The sequence below is a fragment of the Anabas testudineus genome, chromosome 11 (genome assembly GCF_900324465.2).
Source record: "Anabas testudineus chromosome 11, fAnaTes1.2, whole genome shotgun sequence".
Taxonomy (NCBI): domain Eukaryota; kingdom Metazoa; phylum Chordata; class Actinopteri; order Anabantiformes; family Anabantidae; genus Anabas; species Anabas testudineus.
The window spans coordinates 890757-911314 of NC_046620.1; the positions used below are offsets into that span (position 1 = coordinate 890757).

The following is a 20558-nucleotide window of genomic DNA, read 5'->3' on the forward strand; positions in this document are numbered from 1 at the left end:
CAGAGGCCTCCAGAGTTTAGAATCTTAAACAAGCTGTTTCTGTTTGTGTCGACAGATAAAAGTAACTTCCACTTTTTCTTTGGGTTTTCAGTCCGTGTTCTCCCAGCATCTCTGGAAAATAGTGAGAAATGCTGTGTCATGATTTTCCAATTAAAATTCTGCAGCGACCAATGATCCAAAACTATAAGATCAGCTATATTTGTACCAGAGAAGATGAAGCTGAAAATTCTCTTCACTGGAATTAGTTAAAAAGTGATTTAAACAATAATCTGAAGACGAGGCTGTGGAAGTTTAAGGAGTCGTTTCTGCAGAGGTTCAGTTTATATTCATATCTGGTTCCAGGTCTGCAGCTTCTCCAGACTGTGATGGATTTAGTGGAGACGATGATGATTTCAAATAAGACCGCTTTGAACTAATGATTTAATGATATCACTAACTGGGCTTAAACATTAGCAGATTAATCTCCATGACAACTAAGTAAACTGGATCTGCTGCTGACCCTGAGATGTGGTTTAAAGTCAGCTGGTAGCTGGAAGTTGGATCCAGTGGGATTGTTTGGTCAAATTTCATGTTTCCATATTGAAAAAGTACTTTAACGGACTCTGTATGTTTTAGACTCACAGTGTGCCGTGAGGTTCTGTCTGTAGGATTTCATGACACTGACACACTGGGTTTGACTGGACTGTATCTGGCTCTTGTTCCTGGGGAACAGTCCAACCTTGATGAGATCGGGCACGACGACCGGCCGTTTTCAGGCCGCCTCGATCTTTCCCTGACTGATCAGTGTGTGAGAGAAGAATGAGCGACAGATGGGGGAGACATTCTTCAGTCGTGCTGGAATCAGATCAAGTCAGAGCTTTAGCAGAGATTTAAAACCCGCTGCAGGCCGAGCTGTTCACAGTTAGTCACTGTTATTATTTACCACAGTCAGTGTTGGTGACAGACACACGCCAGTGAAATAAAACACAGTCTGGGCAGATGAGAGCATGGACGGAATGAAAAGAAAGCTTTGTGTTGTACCTCTGATCGTCATGTTTTCTACACACCGAGGTTCACAGATTATCACCATCACCCTCAGTTACTGGAGCCAGAAAACCCCAGTGACCACAGAGCGGATGATGTCATGGAGCCGCTGATTTAGATTCACCTCAGGTCTGCAGGTCGTTTCTACAGAGGTCAACTTAAAATCACGCCCCATCCTAAATCTGAGGCCAGTCTTCAAAACCCATGTAATGAATGTGAGGCACGTCGGTTGGTCTCTGTTCGGAGATGATGTCTGGTCACAGAGGTGTCGTCCTGCATCTTTCTCTAGTTGTCCACTGAGTTTTTACTTCTCCTCCTCAGTTTGGTGGGAAACATGATCCACGTTAAGATTCCTAAACCCTCAGTTTAATGCCTCAAATCCTCCCAGCATGCATCACTCTGTCTTTGGTTACCCTCCTGACCATCTGTCAGTTACCCAGATCTGTTGTGATCAGGTCCGGCCCCCTTTCCTTCCATCCTCCAATCAGCCTGCAGTGATCTCAGAGGTGACCAATCCAGTGGCTGGTTGGTGTGTCCCCTCCCCCTGACTTCACAGTGCTAAGCTGCTGTGTTGGGAACCTGTTGACCTGGTTGACCTCAAACCGTCGACCCCCCCCTGACAGGAAGGAGAACTGGCCCAGTTTGAGTCAAGTCTGCTCTGAGAGTTGTTTTGAACAAGGGGAGTCCAACTTGACCTTTGACCCTCAGGCCGCAGGAGAAAACCAATTTAAGTTGATGTTGTTTGTTGTTGGCAACACTTTTCTCCATCTGTGACCTCTGACCTCTGACACTCAGGGGTTCTTCTTTTAAAAAACTTCCTTAAACTCTGCTGTAAACACACTGAAGAATGTCGACTCGGAGCTGCTCTAACAAAAGTTCATTCACGAGCGTGAGACTCGGACTAATTGTTGTTTATCGAGACATAGACGTGTCCACTGCTGTGAGATGTTGTTTATCGAGACATAGACGTGTCCACTGCTGTGAGATGTTGTTTATCGAGACATAGACGTGTCCACTGCTGTGAGATGTTGTTTATCGAGACATAGACGTGTCACTGCTGTGAGATGTTGTTTATCGAGACATAGACGTGTTCACTGCTGTGAGATGTTGTTTATCGAGACATAGACGTGTCCACTGCTGTGAGATGTTGTTTATCGAGACATAGACGTGTCCACTGCTGTGAGATGTTGTTTATCGAGACATAGACGTGTTCACTGCTGTGAGATGTTGTTTATCGAGACATAGACGTGTCCACTGCTGTGAGATGTTGTTTATCGAGACATAGACGTGTCCACTGCTGTGAGATGTTGTTATCGAGACATAGACGTGTCCACTGCTGTGAGATGTTGTTTATCGAGACATAGACGTGTCCACTGCTGTGAGATGTTGTTTATCGAGACATAGACGTGTTCACTGCTGTGAGATGTTGTTTATCGAGACATAGACGTGTTCACTGCTGTGAGATGTTGTTTATCGAGACATAGACGTGTTCACTGCTGTGAGATGTTGTTTATCGAGACATAGACGTGTTCACTGCTGTGAGATGTTGTTTATCGAGACATAGACGTGTTCACTGCTGTGAGATGTTCTTTATCGAGACATAGACGTGTTCACTGCTGTGAGATGTTTTATCGAGACATAGACGTGTCCACTGCTGTGAGATGTTTATCGAGACATAGACGTGTCCACTGCTGTGAGATGTTCTTTATCGAGACATAGACGTGTCCACTGCTGTGAGATGTTGTTTATCGAGACATAGACGTGTCCACTGCTGTGAGATGTTGTTTATCGAGACATAGACGTGTTCACTGCTGTGAGATGTTTATCGAGACATAGACGTGTCCACTGCTGTGAGATGTTGTTTATCGAGACATAGACGTGTCCACTGCTGTGAGATGTTGTTTATTTAGACATAGACGTGTTCACTGCTGCGTCTTTCTATTAGTTTCCTTTAATTGTATTTAACGCCCACACGTTCAGGCTGTATGTCGTCTTCTCCTCCACTCCTCACTGTCCTTATATGATTACATGTCAGGAGTGAAGATATTTCATTATATTTACAGAGGTCAGTTTGTTCTTGTTGACATGTTGATGGTTTGTTTGTGTGAACAGTTCATTCAGCAGACGGATAGAAGCTAAACGCCTGTATTGAATCTTTGAGAGCTCAGTCTGTGTCTGTGTCTCTTTGTCTTATTTAATCTGATTATAATCTACTTCATAACACAATCACCAGATTTAGGTCACTAGTGGCTGCGGCTCAGTTGGTAGAGCACGTTGTCCACTAATTGCAGGGTGTGTGGTTCGATGTCCAGACAGAACCCTGAAGTTTCAGAACCTCGTCTGTGAGCTGAGATCCCCACGCCATCAGTAAAGTAAAGAATAAAACAACAACAAGCGTTTTCTTTTCTTCCGTCGGGAGCGAGTGAATATGAAAACATATTTTAACATTCAGAGATGCTTGTGTCCTCTTTGACATTACTGCATGCTTAGTTAATCTCGGCTCACGTCACTGCATCCAGAGGAGACGACGTCAGTTTTCAACATTCACACTGACTTCAGTTGAAATGACTCAGAGAGAAGTAAAGAAGAGATGAGATGATTTATTTAAATGTAGTGATGTGCAGACTCAGACCTTCATGACCTGCTGAAGGATCTTTTGACCGTTTGAAGTTCATTCACAGCTGATGGATAAAGTCCCATTAGCTGGAAAAAGTATGAATAATTGATTGGTCAGAGGTGACGTGAGGTCACAGCGGTTAACATTTCTAACAGTGAAACAAAGAGGAGAGATCTGGAAAAAACACAAAAGAGATAAAAGAGGATTCACAAAAAGGAAAAACTGACATCGGTGACCTGAGTGGGAGAAATGGAGGCAGAACAATACTGAGTGATTGCTTTGTGTGTAATTTGAATGTGAAGTGTGTAATTTAGAGACAATGAACGTGTTTTCTCTTTTTATTATTTCTCTCTGAGTCTGTGATTCTCCTGTGATTACAAAGCTCCAGCTCTTTGATAAAGATGTTCTCAGCTGGGCTGTCGTCGACGCTGTGATGCTGAGATATCAGAAGCCTGTCAAAGCTTTTATAGTGAAAAATAAGAGAGAGGGAGGAAGAGGAGTGAGGAAGGAAATCAGCACATCAGACAGAAAAAAAGGTGATGAAACGTCTCACATGGAAGCAAAAGGAGGAGGATGAAACACTCTGACATCTCCACTGTTTTCAGTCATTTACTACGGTGATGAGGAGACGCTGAGCTGTGCTCTGCTCGGTGGCACTGCACTTTATACCAGATCAGAGGGGAATCGGACCAGCAGACAGCAGTTCTAAAGTTGTTCCCAAACTATTATTGATGGAGTTATTTGGTTGATTATTGATCGATCTCTGAGTTATTTGATTGATTATTGATGGATCTCTGACTTGACCATCACTGTTCTCATTTGTCTTTTCACGTTCGATGGACATATCGATCTCGTCCTCTTGTGCCGGCCGGTGTTCAATCGATTGATCTTAATGAGTTCACCGTTGAACAGAGCTGAGAAGATTGATCGTCTCAGAGCAGATGAGGCATGTTGGGTTTTCCTCCATTCTACCTTTTTATTTTACTTTGCAGGTTTTGATTTATTTTTCTAATCCCAGTTAAGAAGCCATCGGCTAAAGTGAAACTCTAGACTTCCTGCAGATCTTTCACATTAAAAACCATCAGAGAGAGGGATTATCCCAACATCTGTGCAGGAAGTCCCCAGTTTTACTGGCAGCAAATTGAAAGTGACTTAAAACAATCACTGAGTGTTAGAGAAAAGCAGCAGAGTGATGAGTCGAACAGGTTCCCTGTTATCAGTATTAATATTTAGATCACTGAACCATCTCCTCAGAGCTGTCATCAGCACAGGTCAGAGAACAAACATCCATACACTTCAGAAACACTGCACTTCTCGCTGCTGTGGTCGTGTTTTGTGCCCAGTGCTGCTGTGATTTTCACTGATGAGGAAACGGATGAAGCCGTGCACAGCGGTGACTGTGGCTCCCTGCAGAGGCCGAACACCACGTCCAGTCGTGGGGTTTCACTCGACTCTGTTGACTAAATGCACTTTTTAACGTTGTCGCGTTTGTTAATTTGTCACGTACTGTATCGTGTTCTTGTGAAAACCCTGGCAGCACACACTCTCTGGTCCTGCCAATAAAGCTTTTAGGCTGTTGGATTTTCAGAGATTACATAAAGACGTGAGGCTGGAACAGAGAGAGAGAGAGAATTAAGGAGAAAGATGGTTTAATGGCAGAACGAGAGAGAAGGTGAGAGAGAGAAGGTCGGAGAGGATTAACCTCTGCAAACGTTCCTATGTGGGATTAGTTTGGGACAAACAGCTGGAAACGAACTCGCTTTGTTTGTTTGTGTGAAAACAAATCAGATCTTTCTGACATGAAGCTCAACATCACAACAGTATCCATGGAAACCACTGGCCACAGGACCAATGCAGAGGTCAGAGGTCAGAGTTCACAAATGACTTATTCATTTGTAATGTGTTTGTATTTTATAACCTTGATAGCCGATGCTCCAACGCTTCTGATTGGCTGGAAATGGGAAGTGAACGGTGTCTGAGTTTCCTCACCTCCCATTCGTTCAGCTGATTGAGAAACAGAAGATGTGAATACATTCATACAGAATAGAAATCCACGACCCAGTGTCAGTACAGAGAGTCGGTTCATGTGTCGTGACTCCGACTGTCTCCTGCTCTCTTTGCTGCTCTGCATTCTCCCAACATCCTCCACTGTTTGACCTCGTTAGGGAGGTTGCGTCTAATTGGACACGGCTCGTCTTAATGGCTCCCATTAGCTCGTTAGGAAAGGTTAGCAAATGCAAAACTTCCCGCCGCTGCTCCCTCGCTAACAAGCACAGTGAAGAGGAGGGATTTATTGGAATGAGTGCAGAGTAAGCAGCACAGAGGAAGTGTGTTTGGACACGTGGCCGCTCAGCAGCTGGGGTTGACTTCTCTCTTCTTCATGATCTTTAAAATCGAGCTGCACTGACACCGAGGATCTGAAGGAAGGAGGGAAGGAAACATCTGGGTGTTTGATTTCCCTCCCGTTCTCTCCTCCTCCTCTCTGCATGTTAATCTAATGTTTGTGTGTTTATCCTCCATCTTGGCTCGGTGCTTCTTCGTGAGCCGATCGGCTCCGGGCCAGAGAACAGCTGATTAGGTTTCAGTCAGTCTGGATTTCTGCCATCAGACCAGATCTGAACCCTCCAGAGACCAGATCTCCAAACCTCGGGGTGAACAAATCCAATTAGCTCCAGAAGGGAAAGGAAGTCGTGCTGTGTTCAGCAGGAACCAGGATCATCTCTTTGTTTTCTGTGTGGAGCCTTTTTAATGGGATATCCTGAAACAGCTGCAGCTCGTCCGTGTTATTATTTTCTCACCTTCTTCATGGGAAATATTCATCATTGACTCTAAATCCCAAACCTGATGGATCCAGGACCTTCAGAATCCTCCACTCAGCTTTGAACCTTTTTCTGTGAGATGAACTCGAGTTCAGCAACAACCACAGTGACATGAAACTATCATCCCAGCTGAGCTGTGGAGTCGGACTGAGCTCGAATTCTTCTCTTTATGGCTTCACTACTTTAGTGGTGGATGGACCCTGCTGTAGAATTTGTTATGTTGTGTCTTGTTAGTGAATAATTAACTGAAACTAAAGCTGGATATAAAACCGTCGGTTTGCAGAGTGACAGAAATGTTATTTTAATTTATTTATTTCTTTTTTTAATTATATTTTTATTATGTTTTTATCCCTAAAATAGTAGAAAACAGTGTTTTAACTCCTAAAACCACGAGAGCTTGTTCCTTCCTGCTGTTTTCATCATTTGTTTTCATCTTCCCTCCTGCTCGTACCGGTGTAACAGCACCTTCACAATAAAAGTCTGTATTCGACCTACAAACAACAAACAGATGTTACGTAGTTTGAGATGCAGCACGTTGAATTTCTGCTTTGGTTTGTGTCGTTGCAGGACATCTGAGGGGGTCCCCCCCCCCGCCTCCCGACTTCCTGTTTACTTCCTGTTCCTTGACTGGCTGGAGGCCTCACCTGTCCATGTTCAGACAGTACGTGCTTTAATAACTAACCCTAAACAACCACATGTTAATTACTCAGACTAGTAATAGAATATTAATCTCCAACTTATTAACTTTATATTTATGTTTGAATCCAGATTTTTAATTAGTGGATCAACTGGATTATGAAAATAAGATGCTTCAGATTCAGGATTCATTTAATTTCTTTTTTTAAATGTTTAATAATAGAATTAGATCATTAATACACACAAGTCTGATATGAAGTGAATCCAACCTCTGTCCTAATGCACCAGTACTCAACACAGTGCAGCTCAAGCCCCAGGTGACAAAAAGCTGCTCCATCAGTTGATCCCTAATGATAATGGTGATAATGGTGATGGAGAGAAGCCTCTCCTGCCACGTGTGATGTTTTGATAGGGAAGCTTTTATGCGATGAAGAACAGCTCCGGTATCGTGATGCCGTCGTCTGTTGTTCTTGTCGCTCGTGTTTTTTCTGAAAAATGCTGCAGATCGTCCCGACCTGTCGAAATGCTGACGGGGAAGTGATAAAACACAACTCACATCAGCTGCAGCTGTTGAGTTAATAGCAGCTGCGATAAAAGCGCCTTCATCTCTCTGTCACTTTAATTGATGTGAACATTAGCTGAGTCATTCTGCAGCAGCGTCTCATTACAATAAGGAACAATAAAAAAATAAACTGCTCATGAATAAACATCTGCTGCATTCGTAGCTCGCTCGCTCTCCGTTAATGGATTTACTGCCAACAGCTTCTGTTGTTACTGGATTTGATCATTTACCACATTTCCCAGAATGCCTCCTTGAAATCATTGTGAGCTTTGGTTCTATTCTTTGTCTCTCGTCTGTTCAACAGTACAACAGGAAGCAGACAGTGCTGCCATTGATGTTGAGTCTGGTAAAAAACGGTTTTACACTAACACTGGTCGTTTCACAGCTGCTAATACTCAAACTCCACTACTGTTGTGTTTTTGTGTGAAGCTGCAGGATTTAAAATCACTGCTGCTCAAACAGGGTTTTAAGAAGCAGAGGAGCTCATTAGAGCTGATGTCACTGTATGAAACTCCTATGACACCAATTAAAAGAGGAATTCTAGGAACAGCATGTGAAGGTGATCACCAGCTCTCTATGTGTGAAACCATCACTGCTCTGCTCACGTTACTTCAGCCATGAGGTTACGAGGTTGGAAACCTAATTCTGTATCGTTCTATGTTAAGGTCTTAAACACAGTAAAACGCCTTGAGATGACTTCTGTTGGGATTTGGCGCTCGACTCGACTCAACTCTTACTGTCACTTACTCGTGACCTGCGTTTTCTGCTTTGCGGCGGCTCGGTGTTCATGCTGATGCGTCTTCATTTCTGTTTCCACACATGCCTTCTTTACATGACACACGTCTCACACTGTGGTCACTCCACATGTTTTGGGACTTTCCTGGACTGGTACAGATCTTAAAATGTCGCAGACACAGTGACAAAACGTCTTTAAGACTAGTGTGAGGGACAAGCTGCTCCAGGCTTCCTCCCTGATTCACAGGTTTTCTGACAGTAATGGACGATACGAAGAGGAAGGTGAGAGTGGAACGGAGAGATAAATCATCACACACTTGGAGGCAGGTGGAGACTGAGATAGTCCATCGACCTGCCGAGAGTGTGTAACAGCTACTGAGCTACTTCACCAACACATTCTTAGTTTAGTTTAGTTTAGTTTAGTTTAGTTTAGTTTAGTAAAGTTTAGTTTAAACATCGAGCAGGCGAAGGCGACGTCACACTCACACACACACACACACTCACACACACACACACAACACACACACACACACACACAACAGTCTGCAAGGTGCAGCAGTTGCCATGGTAACTAGATGATGGGATGTCACTGAGCTGAGAAAGTGACCTTTGAGGATGAAAGACCGGAAAGAAAGAATGAGGAGAGAGAGAAAGGAAGAGAGGAAGAAATGAAAGAAGGTTGATTAGTATTTAAGGAAAAAGTCGAAACTTGAATTTATTGTTTGGAGTGAGGGAAGAAGAAGGAAAGAAAGGAAGGAAGGAAGGAAGGAAGGAAGAAAGGTGAACAGGGAGGAGTGGAAGAGAAAAGAGAGAAAGGACAGAATCAAAGATGGAGATTTTACAGGAGGAAAACGATGAGTGTCACACTAAGAAAGGAGGAGGAGGGAGAAAGAGAATAATGAGGCAGCTGGAGAAGACAGAGGAGTAAATGAATGATAGAATAAAGGAGGAATAGATCTCTCAACTATGTGCTGTGCTTCTCTCCTCCCTCATCTTTTATTTATCCGCCCATCACTGTGATCATCCGTCGCTCAGCTGTCTCCTCATCTTCTCCTCTTCCTCTTTCTCACCATCAGTTTCTCTTCCTCTCACTTCGGCTGCTTTGTTCTTTCCTCTTTGCTTCTTTCTCTCTTTTTCCAGCTGCTTCTTTTCTTCCTATCTTCCTTCTTCATTCTGTCTTCTGTAGCTCATTCTCTCCCGTTTCCTCGACTGTTGATTCATAATTAGGATTTTTTATTAACTTTCTTAATTCCCTTGTTTGCCTTCGTTTCCTCTCATTCACTCCAGCTGACCCTCATGTCATCTTATTCACGTTATCTGCTCCCATTGACTCACACAATAAAACACAGAGCACGAGTGTTTCTGCTTTGTTCAACCAGAAAGGGTTCATGCACGATGACCAACAAGGCCAGCAGATAAATCAACACCCACACATGACAGTAAGAGCCAGAGAAGCGTGGAAGTGGAATCCTTGATAAAACCCAACTAGAGTATCAGCCACCTGCTTCCTGTGGTTGTTAAAGAGAAATGAAGGGTAGAAAAAAGCATGATTCCAGATTTTAGTTTTGCTTCTAAATCTACACATTATACACGTAGTGTATTTACTGCCCACTTTCCTCATTACTTAGTATTCAACTGTTGGTTTCTTGGTGGTTTCCAAGAAGAGTCAGTGTAGTTCGGAGTTAATTATAAACGGAAATGTGAAGTGTGAAACCTCATAATTTCTAAAATTAGCTGGTATTTAGTGGTTAATTTGTAAGAACATGTCTGTGAAAGGCATACGTAACCGATGAGGGACGTGGGAAAAGTGTCAGTTGCTACAGTCATTAATTACCAGCTTATGTATGTAGGAGGCAAGCGAAAGTAGAACAGACGTCAGTACCCATCAATTAAAGAAAGGCCAGCAGGAACTTTTAATTCGAGGTCCGACAAGCTGAGCGGCTTTATTTCATGTTTAGAAGTAGAAGTGCTGAGTCGGTGCAGTTTTCTAGCTTCTAGACGGGTTCTTTACTTGGATCATCCTGCTAATTAATATGCGACTTCATGAAGACCTCGAGCTTTTGAGAAATCCAGAACTTTGTCAACAGATCATTGATATTCACGTCTTCTGTTTTCCCACCGTATCCGCTCCAGTTTGCTGGGCTCTCCTGGGATCATTCACATGGACAGTTAACCTACATTTAGGACATGATGAATGGAAATGGACACACAACACAAAGTTTAACTAAAGTGTTTGACCCAGAATCAGTGAATGTGTGGATGTAACAGTAGAAAAAGCTTTTTAATTGGAGATGTTGGTTTTTATTTTGGATCTACAGTATTCTACAGTATTTACATGCAGCACTGACGTAGTCACTGTTTCTTTGTTTTTGTCGGACAAAATATTTTTCATCCTACATGTTCTGTGGATTTATTAAATCTGTCATCATGTGATGTCAGGAAGGACATGCAGTAACGTAGTGAGAAGAATTCAAGAGCAGGTCTGATGTTGATGTTACTTGGATTTAGTCAGAAACCTGCAGAAACTTATGTGATGTTACAAAAGTCCTGGTCTACTTGACTGAAATGAAATGAGTCTGCACGTTAATAAATGGACAGTGGAGCCTTTAAGAAGACGTCCGCCTCCAGTTTGGCTTCCTTCACTCACAGTTCTGCCAGTTCATATGTCTCCCCTTAACTCCAGACACTTCAGCTACTTGATTCATCTTAAAGACTTTTACTGTGGAAAAACAGAGGAAGCAGATATGTCTTGAAGCCAGAGACTGTTTGGCGAGCGTCCTCTCCTCTTCCCAGACTGAATCTGCCATCGTGCCAGAGAGAAAACACAAAGAGACGATTTCTAACGGTGTGAAATCTGGATTTCACACAGCTTAAAAATCTGTCTCTGCGCCTCCCAAATCGGAGCCTGCAGATTGATTACAGCTCGGATTAGTTCTGTGCTCGCGCCGTAGTTTCCTCATTAATACTGTAAACTTTCCCAGAAAACACAGAGAGGCCCGAGGAGACGAGGAAACGAGCTGCACTCGTTTTTTTCTATTTACTCTCGTTCGGCTCATTGTGTGGTTTTCATTTTTAAAGTGTCGCTCGTCTCTCTCGCCTGTGAAGTCTTTTTTTAGAATTTGTCCTTCAGCATCTCTCACTCACACACAGACACACACACAGTGGGAGAAGCTGGTGGATTGCCTGTCAGGATGAAAACTGATTCCACTTTCTCAGTCTGGCACTCAGGGCGCCCATTCAAGGCCAGCGGACACACACACTTTGTACATCCCACACAGTTCCACACACACACTCCCGGGTGGCACAGTTTACTGCTCACACACTGAAGCCGACACACACGTGCACAGGCTGCCATTGATGGGTGGTGGGTGTAGGCCTGCTCACTAAAGACAAAGGTGTATCTATGTTTTTTAATGAAAATAAAGGTCCGGCTCAGATGGTTGAGACGTGAGTGATGCAGAAGTAAATTCAACAGAAATAGACTCAGTGCAAAGCTCCTGTGAATCCACCTGCAGACAGAAAACCTAAATCAGTAATCACAAATCAACAGTGTATACACAGTCTCCTCAGCACTGATGGGAGCACTGCTCTTAAATACAGTTTTAGATAGATTAGATAATGACAGGTACCTACAGTGGTTTTATGAAGCACAGTGTCTCCACTAAACCGCTGCTTCTCCACCATTTGAACCTGTGACCCCGTCATAAAGGGTCAAAGGGACGTTTAAGGTTTTTATAAACAAACCTGAGAACAGATTGGTGTGTGTCTGACCTTTGTTTTCTGCTCCCATTAATCATGGGGCGACGCCTCAGCCTTATCTAGTGACTGTGGAGGGGCCCGACCTGTAGGAGCCTAAAACCTAAAACCAGCTTCATCTGGATCCACGGGAACAGATTCATCAGGATTAACAAGCAAACATCCCAGAGATACTTTAGGTCCATTTGGATCATAGAACTTATGCCGGATGTTGGATGTGCGTCTCCTTTTGATTTACATTAGTCTGGTTCTTTGTTTGTTGCTCAGTTTGGTATTAAAACTACAACACGAATGGAGAAGAAGCTATTCAGGGTGAAAAGTGAAGTGTTAACCAGAGCAGAAGTGAATTTAAAACATATAAAACACGTAACCTTGGTTCAAGACATCCTGACTGAAGAGATTTAAGCTGCACATAATAAAACCAGTTTAGTGTTGAACTTCCACTCAACAGAATCTGAAGGTTTCTGTTACACGAGCCACTGATGGAGGTTTCTGTGAGTTATATGTTCAGACTTTTTTCCAAATTGAAAATACAGATATTTTCTAACACAGTGGTTCATAATGTGTCCTGTTAATCGACCAGGAAAGTTTCATCCTGATCCAAAAAGAAAACCTTCAGTTTGAACTGGTAGATAAACAATGATTGTAAGTATTTGTTTGGTCACAGATCTGATTTAAAATCAGTGGAACTTTAACTGATCTATAGGAACACTAATCGATCAGATCTATTATTGGCAGCTGATATCATCCAGTTTTACCACAGTTACTGTTTGACGGCGGGCTGCAGCCATTAAATGATGTGTTGTTAGAGTTTAGACACCAACACCTCCCTCGTCTGCACTGGAAGCTGCAAATGACCAAACGAGTGAATTCTCCGTCTTTAATTTCATAACTAATCTTCAGCCTTCATAATAAACAGCTTTACTACCACACGGTGACCTCCCTGACACCAATCTCATTAAAACCTCAAAGTCGTTCTCACGTTTTCCCAATAACAGTTAATCCAGCGGCACTGGGCCGGACAGGTGATCCAGCAGCCGATACAATCAGTGATTTGTGGCTTAAACTCTCTGGCACACAAACAGGAGACTGTGATGGGCTGATTCGTATCAATTATCTAAATTAAAGAAGCAGCAATATTTCAAATGTGAGGCTGAAGAACACACACAGCCACACACACGGATTTGGACTTTATTAGCACAGAAAGCTCAAAGGAGGAAGATTAATAAACGAGAGAAGTGATGTTGTTGCTTTTCGAGGCCGATATCAGAAGTAATAGTTTTGGAATAGAGCTACACATTAGGTGCTCAGTGCTCACACAACCTGCTTATTGTTACCCTACATGTCTACAGATGGACTTTTTAAATGTCTGGACTGACTCAAGTGATGCACAGATTGAAAGGTTGAGGTTTGTTCAGTTTCTCCAGTGTTGAGGATCTTTAATTAATTCAGACGTGACCTTTTTTTGACATACAGCTGCCAGCAGTAACTAATATTTGGCGTTTCCTCTGTGGATGTCTGGTACTTGTAGTTTTATGGACAGAGACGCAGCCATGTCCATGACATCAAAGGATATCATGGACACTCGCTGATGGCCCGACTTTACCCGATGACTTGATGTATCAGAGTCTTAAGGCTTTCGTTGCCCAGCACAATCACAGTTCATGATGTTCATGAGCAGTTCCCCCACTTATCCATCTGGTCACGACCTACCTTCTGTCCCCTTTAGGCTGTAATTCAGTATAAATTGGACCTGCACAGATATCGGTTTATACTGCGGCCTCAGATAAGCTTTATGTTATTATGTTGTGTTGGACACTCTAAATCCTGTACCGGTGTTCAGTGCTGCTGCAGTGACCCAACTGGAGCATGATAGAAGCTGGAGGTGTGGAGGTCTAGATGGTGCCAAACCTTTATAAAGGAGACCAGAGTTTATGTCTGATCTCCTCCGATTCACAGCATGATGCTGTTGCACAAAGCAGCTCTGATTTTATAAATGTTAGCTCTGAATGTGGTCCAGGGTTTTGTAGAACTGTGTGATGGCATCGTCTCCGTGTACTTTGGTTAAATAATACAACATACTGACTGTTTTTAGATGGCTGGCTGTGTGATGAATTGGAACCTAATGGTTTGAGAGATGTAAAACTGTCAGACTGCTTTGAAGGTAGAACGACAGCATATTTCAAGTGATAAAATATTCTAAATGCACAGTTCACTGAGATGTGGTTGATAGGACAGGAAGCTTTGGGAATAGCAAAATAACTGGATGTCTTTTCTCCATGCTCAAAGCTTTTTAAGGTTTCAGGTCTGTACTGCTGTATTTCAGGCAGTATGCACGGTAAAGGGTTTGGCATGCCCAGGTTAACGTCTTAATTCCTGTGAAAGCAGTGTAATATTGATTAATCCTGCAGTAAATGAATAACTGATCAGATTCCGTTACACGCAAGGCCGACTGCAGCTGGAGCAGATCAGATTTACGATCTAATCTGAATATCAGGCTTTTATATAAATCAGTTGGTCTCTACAGGGACCAGATGAAAAGTGAACTTCCTGTTTGAGCCCCGTGTGACGGATTAGTCCCGCTGTATAAATGACAGATTGTCCCCATCGGCAGGAAGATCATGTTCAGGCAGCAGAAAACACGCAACAACGAGGAGGAGAACAAGATGTTTCAATTACCTAAATGAGTCTGTGCCGACTGACGGGCATCGCATCGAGCTCCTCAATTTGTTCAATCACAAAGTCACATTCAGTTTATCTGCTCAGAGCGAGAAAATCCAGATTGTTTTGAGCTATCTCTGAACTTAACATGATGGAAAAGAAGAAGAGATGAAATCTAAAGTATGTGGGAGAGGCAAAGAGACCCAGAGGGGCTTCTGAAAACAACCAGAGACACGATAGAGAGAGAGAAAGAAGGGTTTGGATTTGACAGACAGAGGTGAATTGGGTGAAATGAGAAACCAAACGGCTTCAGGACTCGACACAGAGGAGATCATCTGGGGAAAAACAAAAATAACAAGTGAAAGAGATGTTACGAACCGAGAGAGAAGATTGGAGGGAAGAAACCGAGAAAGTGCTCGTTAGAGCTGAGTGGAGTGTGTCCAACAAAAAAACGAAGAGATCGTCGAAGAAAAGTCTTAATTGTGTTTCTGATCAAAACGTTGCTGCAGCATCAGGTGAATTGATGCAGGTGACACAGTCCACGTGATCTGTGAGTTCTTATTCAGGCTGTGGTGAAGGTTGAATCCTCCTATCAAAGTAAATCTGTCTTCTCCTTCTCTGTAGACGGGATAAACAGGATTCAGTCCACGGTGACAGAACTGACTAAAGGTTTAACTAAAACACGTTCACATCCAGTCCAGATTTAAAGAGACAGTTTTCAGTTGTACCTGCAGGTTAACTAGTGAGCTAAACCTCGATGGCTTTTGTATTTTAGGCCAAACGTGTCCAAACAAGGTTGGATTTCAAACCTGAAGACGTCTTGGATACAAGATTAAAAGACTCTAATGTTTGTCTCTTCTTTTAAAAACTGTATGCTCAGTTCATGGTGTTCTACCATCAGATCAAGCCTGAACCAACACAGTCCGGTGAATGTTCCTGCAGAGTTTCTGTATGTTGTCAAGTGTTCGCCGTGATGAGAACCACCCGGAGTGTCTGCTGCTCAGACGTCAAGGTGTAAATTACATTCGGGAAATGGGACATGGCTTCAGATGAAATGTCTGGAACAAAGCTTAAATAAAACCACCTTCTCTCCAAGGTGAGCTCTGTGTGTGTCAGTATTCGCTCACTGGACCAGGTAGTTTGTTTCAGCCTTGTCTCACTGAATGAGAACTGACAACAGGGCTGCTTTGGCTGCGAGGAGCAAATTAATGATTTAAGCAATAAAACACGCACACATAGAGAAGACGTACTGAGATCTGTGACTCACCTCAGAGAGGTTGTTCTCTGTGGCAGCGGGCGTCAGTGAAATGCTCCAGGTTTGACTTAGTGTCTGATTTATTAACATCATACCTGTCAATTTGTAGAAGCTAACGAGAAGATAAGTACGTTTTAGTTCCTCTTTAGTTATGAACTACAACTAGTCGCCATAAGCTGCTTGTTATCCATTGATTATTATGTTTTAATAATCTAATGGTACACAAAGGTTGAAATTCATTCTCCATCAGTGATAAATAACTTGCTGTGAAGAAGAAGGCAGATGATTCTGTTGTGAAGTTGGACTCTGCATCGGACTGAACAGTACTTCATAAAGTTAGTTCCTGATTTGGTATTAGTTGGTATTATGGAGAGCCTGGTACAAATGGAGGTGACCAAGTCCAGGTAGACAGATCAGCTGAATGACTTCCACTTCACAAACACATGTCACAACTGAGAACAGGCAGCTCACAGGACACGACTCAGCAGGGTCCAGGGTCCCCCAGGGATGGCCGATGGTTTGAGAGATGAGTAAAGAAGGTGGGACGACCGTGTGTCAACAGAGGAGGCGTCCAAGTCACCATTTATCACACACTGGAAGACGGACGGGAAGAACAACCCACAGGTGGCATCAGTGACCCTGAAGAATTGATGAGTCCACTTGGGTTAAATACCTGTAAAATCTTTCATGTGAGAGGTGAAACGTTTCCTGGACATCAGCTTTAACTAAAACCGGCACTGTCTTCACTCCCACCTCTGTACTGAAGCAGAGTGTTTACATGTTTTAAAGTAGTGTCCACTAGTTTAGATACCTGCTGTGGCGATGAAGATGATGAAGATGTTAGTAATAAGGTTGGAGGCAGAAGGAGGGCAGTGACGTTTTCAGATCATGCTGAATAAGAAAAAAATAAATGAATCAGGAAGGAGGAAAAGTCTAAAGCAGATCAGCAGGAACAGACAGGAGGAGGCTGGAGAGATTGACACCTTCTTTTTTAGTTCATTTCTACACCACAGAAGAAGAAGAGGGGGAGAAGTAGAGCTTGTCACCTCTGAGACCACCTCTCTCCTTTTCATTTGTCACTTCGTATGACAGAATGAGGCAGGAGAGGTGAGGAGACGACAGGGAGAAGGTGATGAAAGGGGAGATGAGAGGAGCGTGCGTCCCCTTCGTGCCTTCTTCTCTTCTGCTTTGTCACTGTATGACATAACAGGAGGAGGAGAAGAGGAGGGCAGAGGAAATGATGCAGGGAAGGGAGGTGGATGAGAGATGAAATGGTCCTGACTGAAAATATTTAGCTCCTAAAGAAAAGATGGGTGGAACAGATAAGGGAGGGGGTAGAGGAGCTGTTGATGCAGGAGAGGCCAAGATGGAAGTATAATCTCTATTCTCTGATGGTTCTCTGTCTCTCACAGACTCCAGATCTGTCCGTCACATTGTTTTCCCCTGAACCTCCACAATCGTTATTCTACACCACTTAGCTTCAGAGATAAGGCCTCAGTAAGATTCACACGACGTCTCAAACCTACTTTCTGATGGCTGGATTTACAGGCTGTGTCTGAAAAAGGTCCATGGATGGATCTGCTCTGGAGCAGGTTAATCAAATCCAAAACATCGAACTAGTAGAACTATAAGCTGCTGTACCCCCACACATGAGATCCACAGTACTGTGTAAGTGTTGTGGGTCCTAGGTTCTGCCTGGGTCTCCTCATTTACATCTTATTACTACATGAATGCTGTTGTGCAGGAACTTTGAGTTTAAATCAGATATCAGAGCTAAACACACACCTGTGGGTTGGTGTAAGACACACAGGTGTGTGAACTGACAGTAGAAATGTTTGAGCTGTTTGTTTTCCATAGATCACTCTGATTTTAATATTCGTTTCTAAATAAGATGGAGATTGTTGCTGAGTTTTAACTGCATGACAGAAATCCCAACAGAATTCCTGACATTGTCAGTCCTCTCATGCTCCCGCTGTGTCACTGCAGCTCTCCATGATGATCACTGGAAATAATAAATGAACCCACTGTGCTTTTATTTCAATATGGATAGATAGATGGCTAGATAGATAAATAGATAGATGGATGGATAGATAGATAGATAGATAGATAGATAGATAGATAGATAAATAGATAAATAGATAGATAGATAGATAAATAGATGGATAGATAGATATATAGATAGTTAGTTAGATAGATAGATAGATAAATAGATAAATAGATAGATAGATAGATGGATAGATAAATAGATAAATAGATAGATAGATAAGATAAATAGATAGATAGATAGATAGATAGATAAATAAGTTAAATAGATAGATAGATAGATAAATCGATAAATAGATGTATCGATATTTAGTTCGATAGATTAGATAGATAGATAAATAGATAAATAAGAAGATGGATAGATAGATCGATAGATAGATCGATAGCTAGTAGCTAGCTAAATAGATAAATAGATTATAAGATAGATAGATAGATAGATAGATAGATTAGATAGATAGATAGATAGATAGATAGATAGCTAGATAGATAGATAGATAGATAGATAGATAGCTCGATAGATAGATAGATAGATTAGATAGATAGATAGATAGATAGATGGATAGATAGATAGATGGATGGATAGATAGATAGATAAGTGGCTCACATATAAACAATAGTTTATCATCAAACACTGAGTCAGTAAAGCTTCATATTAATCCGTGCACTTACTCAGTGTGCTGTCAACACAAACACACCAACGCTAAGCTAATGCTAATCCATCTAATTGATTGCAGGTGTTGCTCTGTGACCTGGCAGGTTAATACAGGGCTAACCACTGGGCTACATGCTAATCCCTCATAATATATGGCTGCAGACAGGAGGAGGACTCGAGAGACTTAAACCCAGAACACACACACACACACTCTCCCTATTTTCTGTATTTAATCCTCATTTCTCTGTTTCCTCACAGCTGATGTCCACAATGACCTGCTGACATCACTCCATCACTCAGCCCCCCCTCCTCCCTTCACTCTCCTCTAAAATGGCTCCAACCGATTGGCTGTCCTCGTGGCGGACGCCGCTGCTGTTGCTGCTGCTCATCCTCACTTTCTGCTTCTCGTCGGAGTCGGCCTCGACCACGCCCTTCCCCAAAGACCTGGAGGCGATCAACGTGGTGAACTCAGAGCGTGAGCAGTCTCTCTCTGATTGGATGATGATGACAACAGCTGTAATATCAGTCTGTCCACTCTGAGTTGTCTCCTGCCTCGTTAAAGGCTCATATTACTGTAAACTAATATTCAGCCCGTCCTTATTCGTGCTGGACACATTCACAGCTCACATGTCATTTATCTCCTCTGTAGCTTTTAGCCTGTTTGTCTGATTGAATGTTTCCATTTAGTGCCTAATAACATCTCATGTAAACACAGCAGAACATGTCAAAGGCTTAATTAGTGCTAAATTACTGAAATGAATTATCTTCTTAAAAATATTGGACAGTTTCAAGGTTTGATGCAATTTAACATGCATATGTATGATGTAGTGGGCTGTGAGCTGTGAGCTGTGAGCTCTAGACAGGAAATGAGAAGGTGTTGACGCACTAACACATGGTTGGTTTGAATGTGCACGAGAGGAAAGATTAGATCTAGAAAATACTGTTCATTTCTGTTGTGTGTCAGGATTCACAGTTCAACACATTTACATATCTGTATCAGTCCAAACAGATAATCTGGGACTGAATGATCTCAAACTGTGTAGAAACATCTATAGATTCTAATGTGAACGTTTCCCAAACTTATATTCAGTCTCTGTTTGTGTTCAGAGTCGTATCAGTATCCGGGTTTCCAGGGTTTGCTTCAGGACAACGACACGCTGCGTCTGGGTCTGGACTTTCAGAGGATGTTACGCATCAACCACATGTTATACATCGCTGCCAGGTCTGCACACGCTCAGACACATCTGATGTCAGACAGATCACTATTAGAGCTGGAGCTTTGAATGTCTAATAATGTTCCATAAACACACAGAAAGAAACCAGCCGTCAAAGATTTAAACAGGCCACATCACTGGCCGCACCAAAAGCTGTAAGATCTGTCAAGACAGAGGCTCAGTACGACTCTGTTCTTAACCTTAGAGAACAGATACTCCTGCATTAGTCCTGTTTTACTCAAACATGCTGGATGAAATAGTTTCAACTAATAAATAAGTAAAGTTTGACTCTGTGCTTTGACCTCCTCAGGGATCACGTGTTTGCAGTGAACCTGACAACTGCCTCAGAAGAGTTTGTGCCTCAGCTGGTGAGTAAAAGTAAAACTATTCACACATGAAAATAAAACGTATCGTGCAGTCGCTGTATTGATATGTGTCGTGTGTCCTGTTACATTAAGTTACTTAGACTTATTGTAAATAATCAGAAACCTGAGCTTGTGATGATCCACGTCCTTCAGGTCCACGTCCACTACTGTACGGCTGTAGAGACAGTTCTTCTTTGACAGTAAATGGCAGCTGCCACTG

At 42.6% G+C, this 20558-nt stretch overlaps 1 protein-coding gene across 2 annotated transcripts in view; it reads left to right on the forward strand.

The window, feature by feature from the left end:
• Positions 1-20558, forward strand: part of LOC113155161 (semaphorin-6D-like) — a 120076-nt gene that overhangs the window by 51057 nt on the left and 48461 nt on the right. For both annotated transcript variants that reach the window (XM_026349716.1, XM_026349717.1), the window contains exons 3-6: positions 7027-7120; positions 19018-19234; positions 19867-19981; positions 20284-20341. In XM_026349716.1, coding sequence (XP_026205501.1) covers positions 19090-19234; positions 19867-19981; positions 20284-20341 — 318 coding nt within the window. In that variant the 5' untranslated portion in view covers positions 7027-7120; positions 19018-19089. The remainder of the gene's footprint in view (positions 1-7026; positions 7121-19017; positions 19235-19866; positions 19982-20283; positions 20342-20558) is intronic.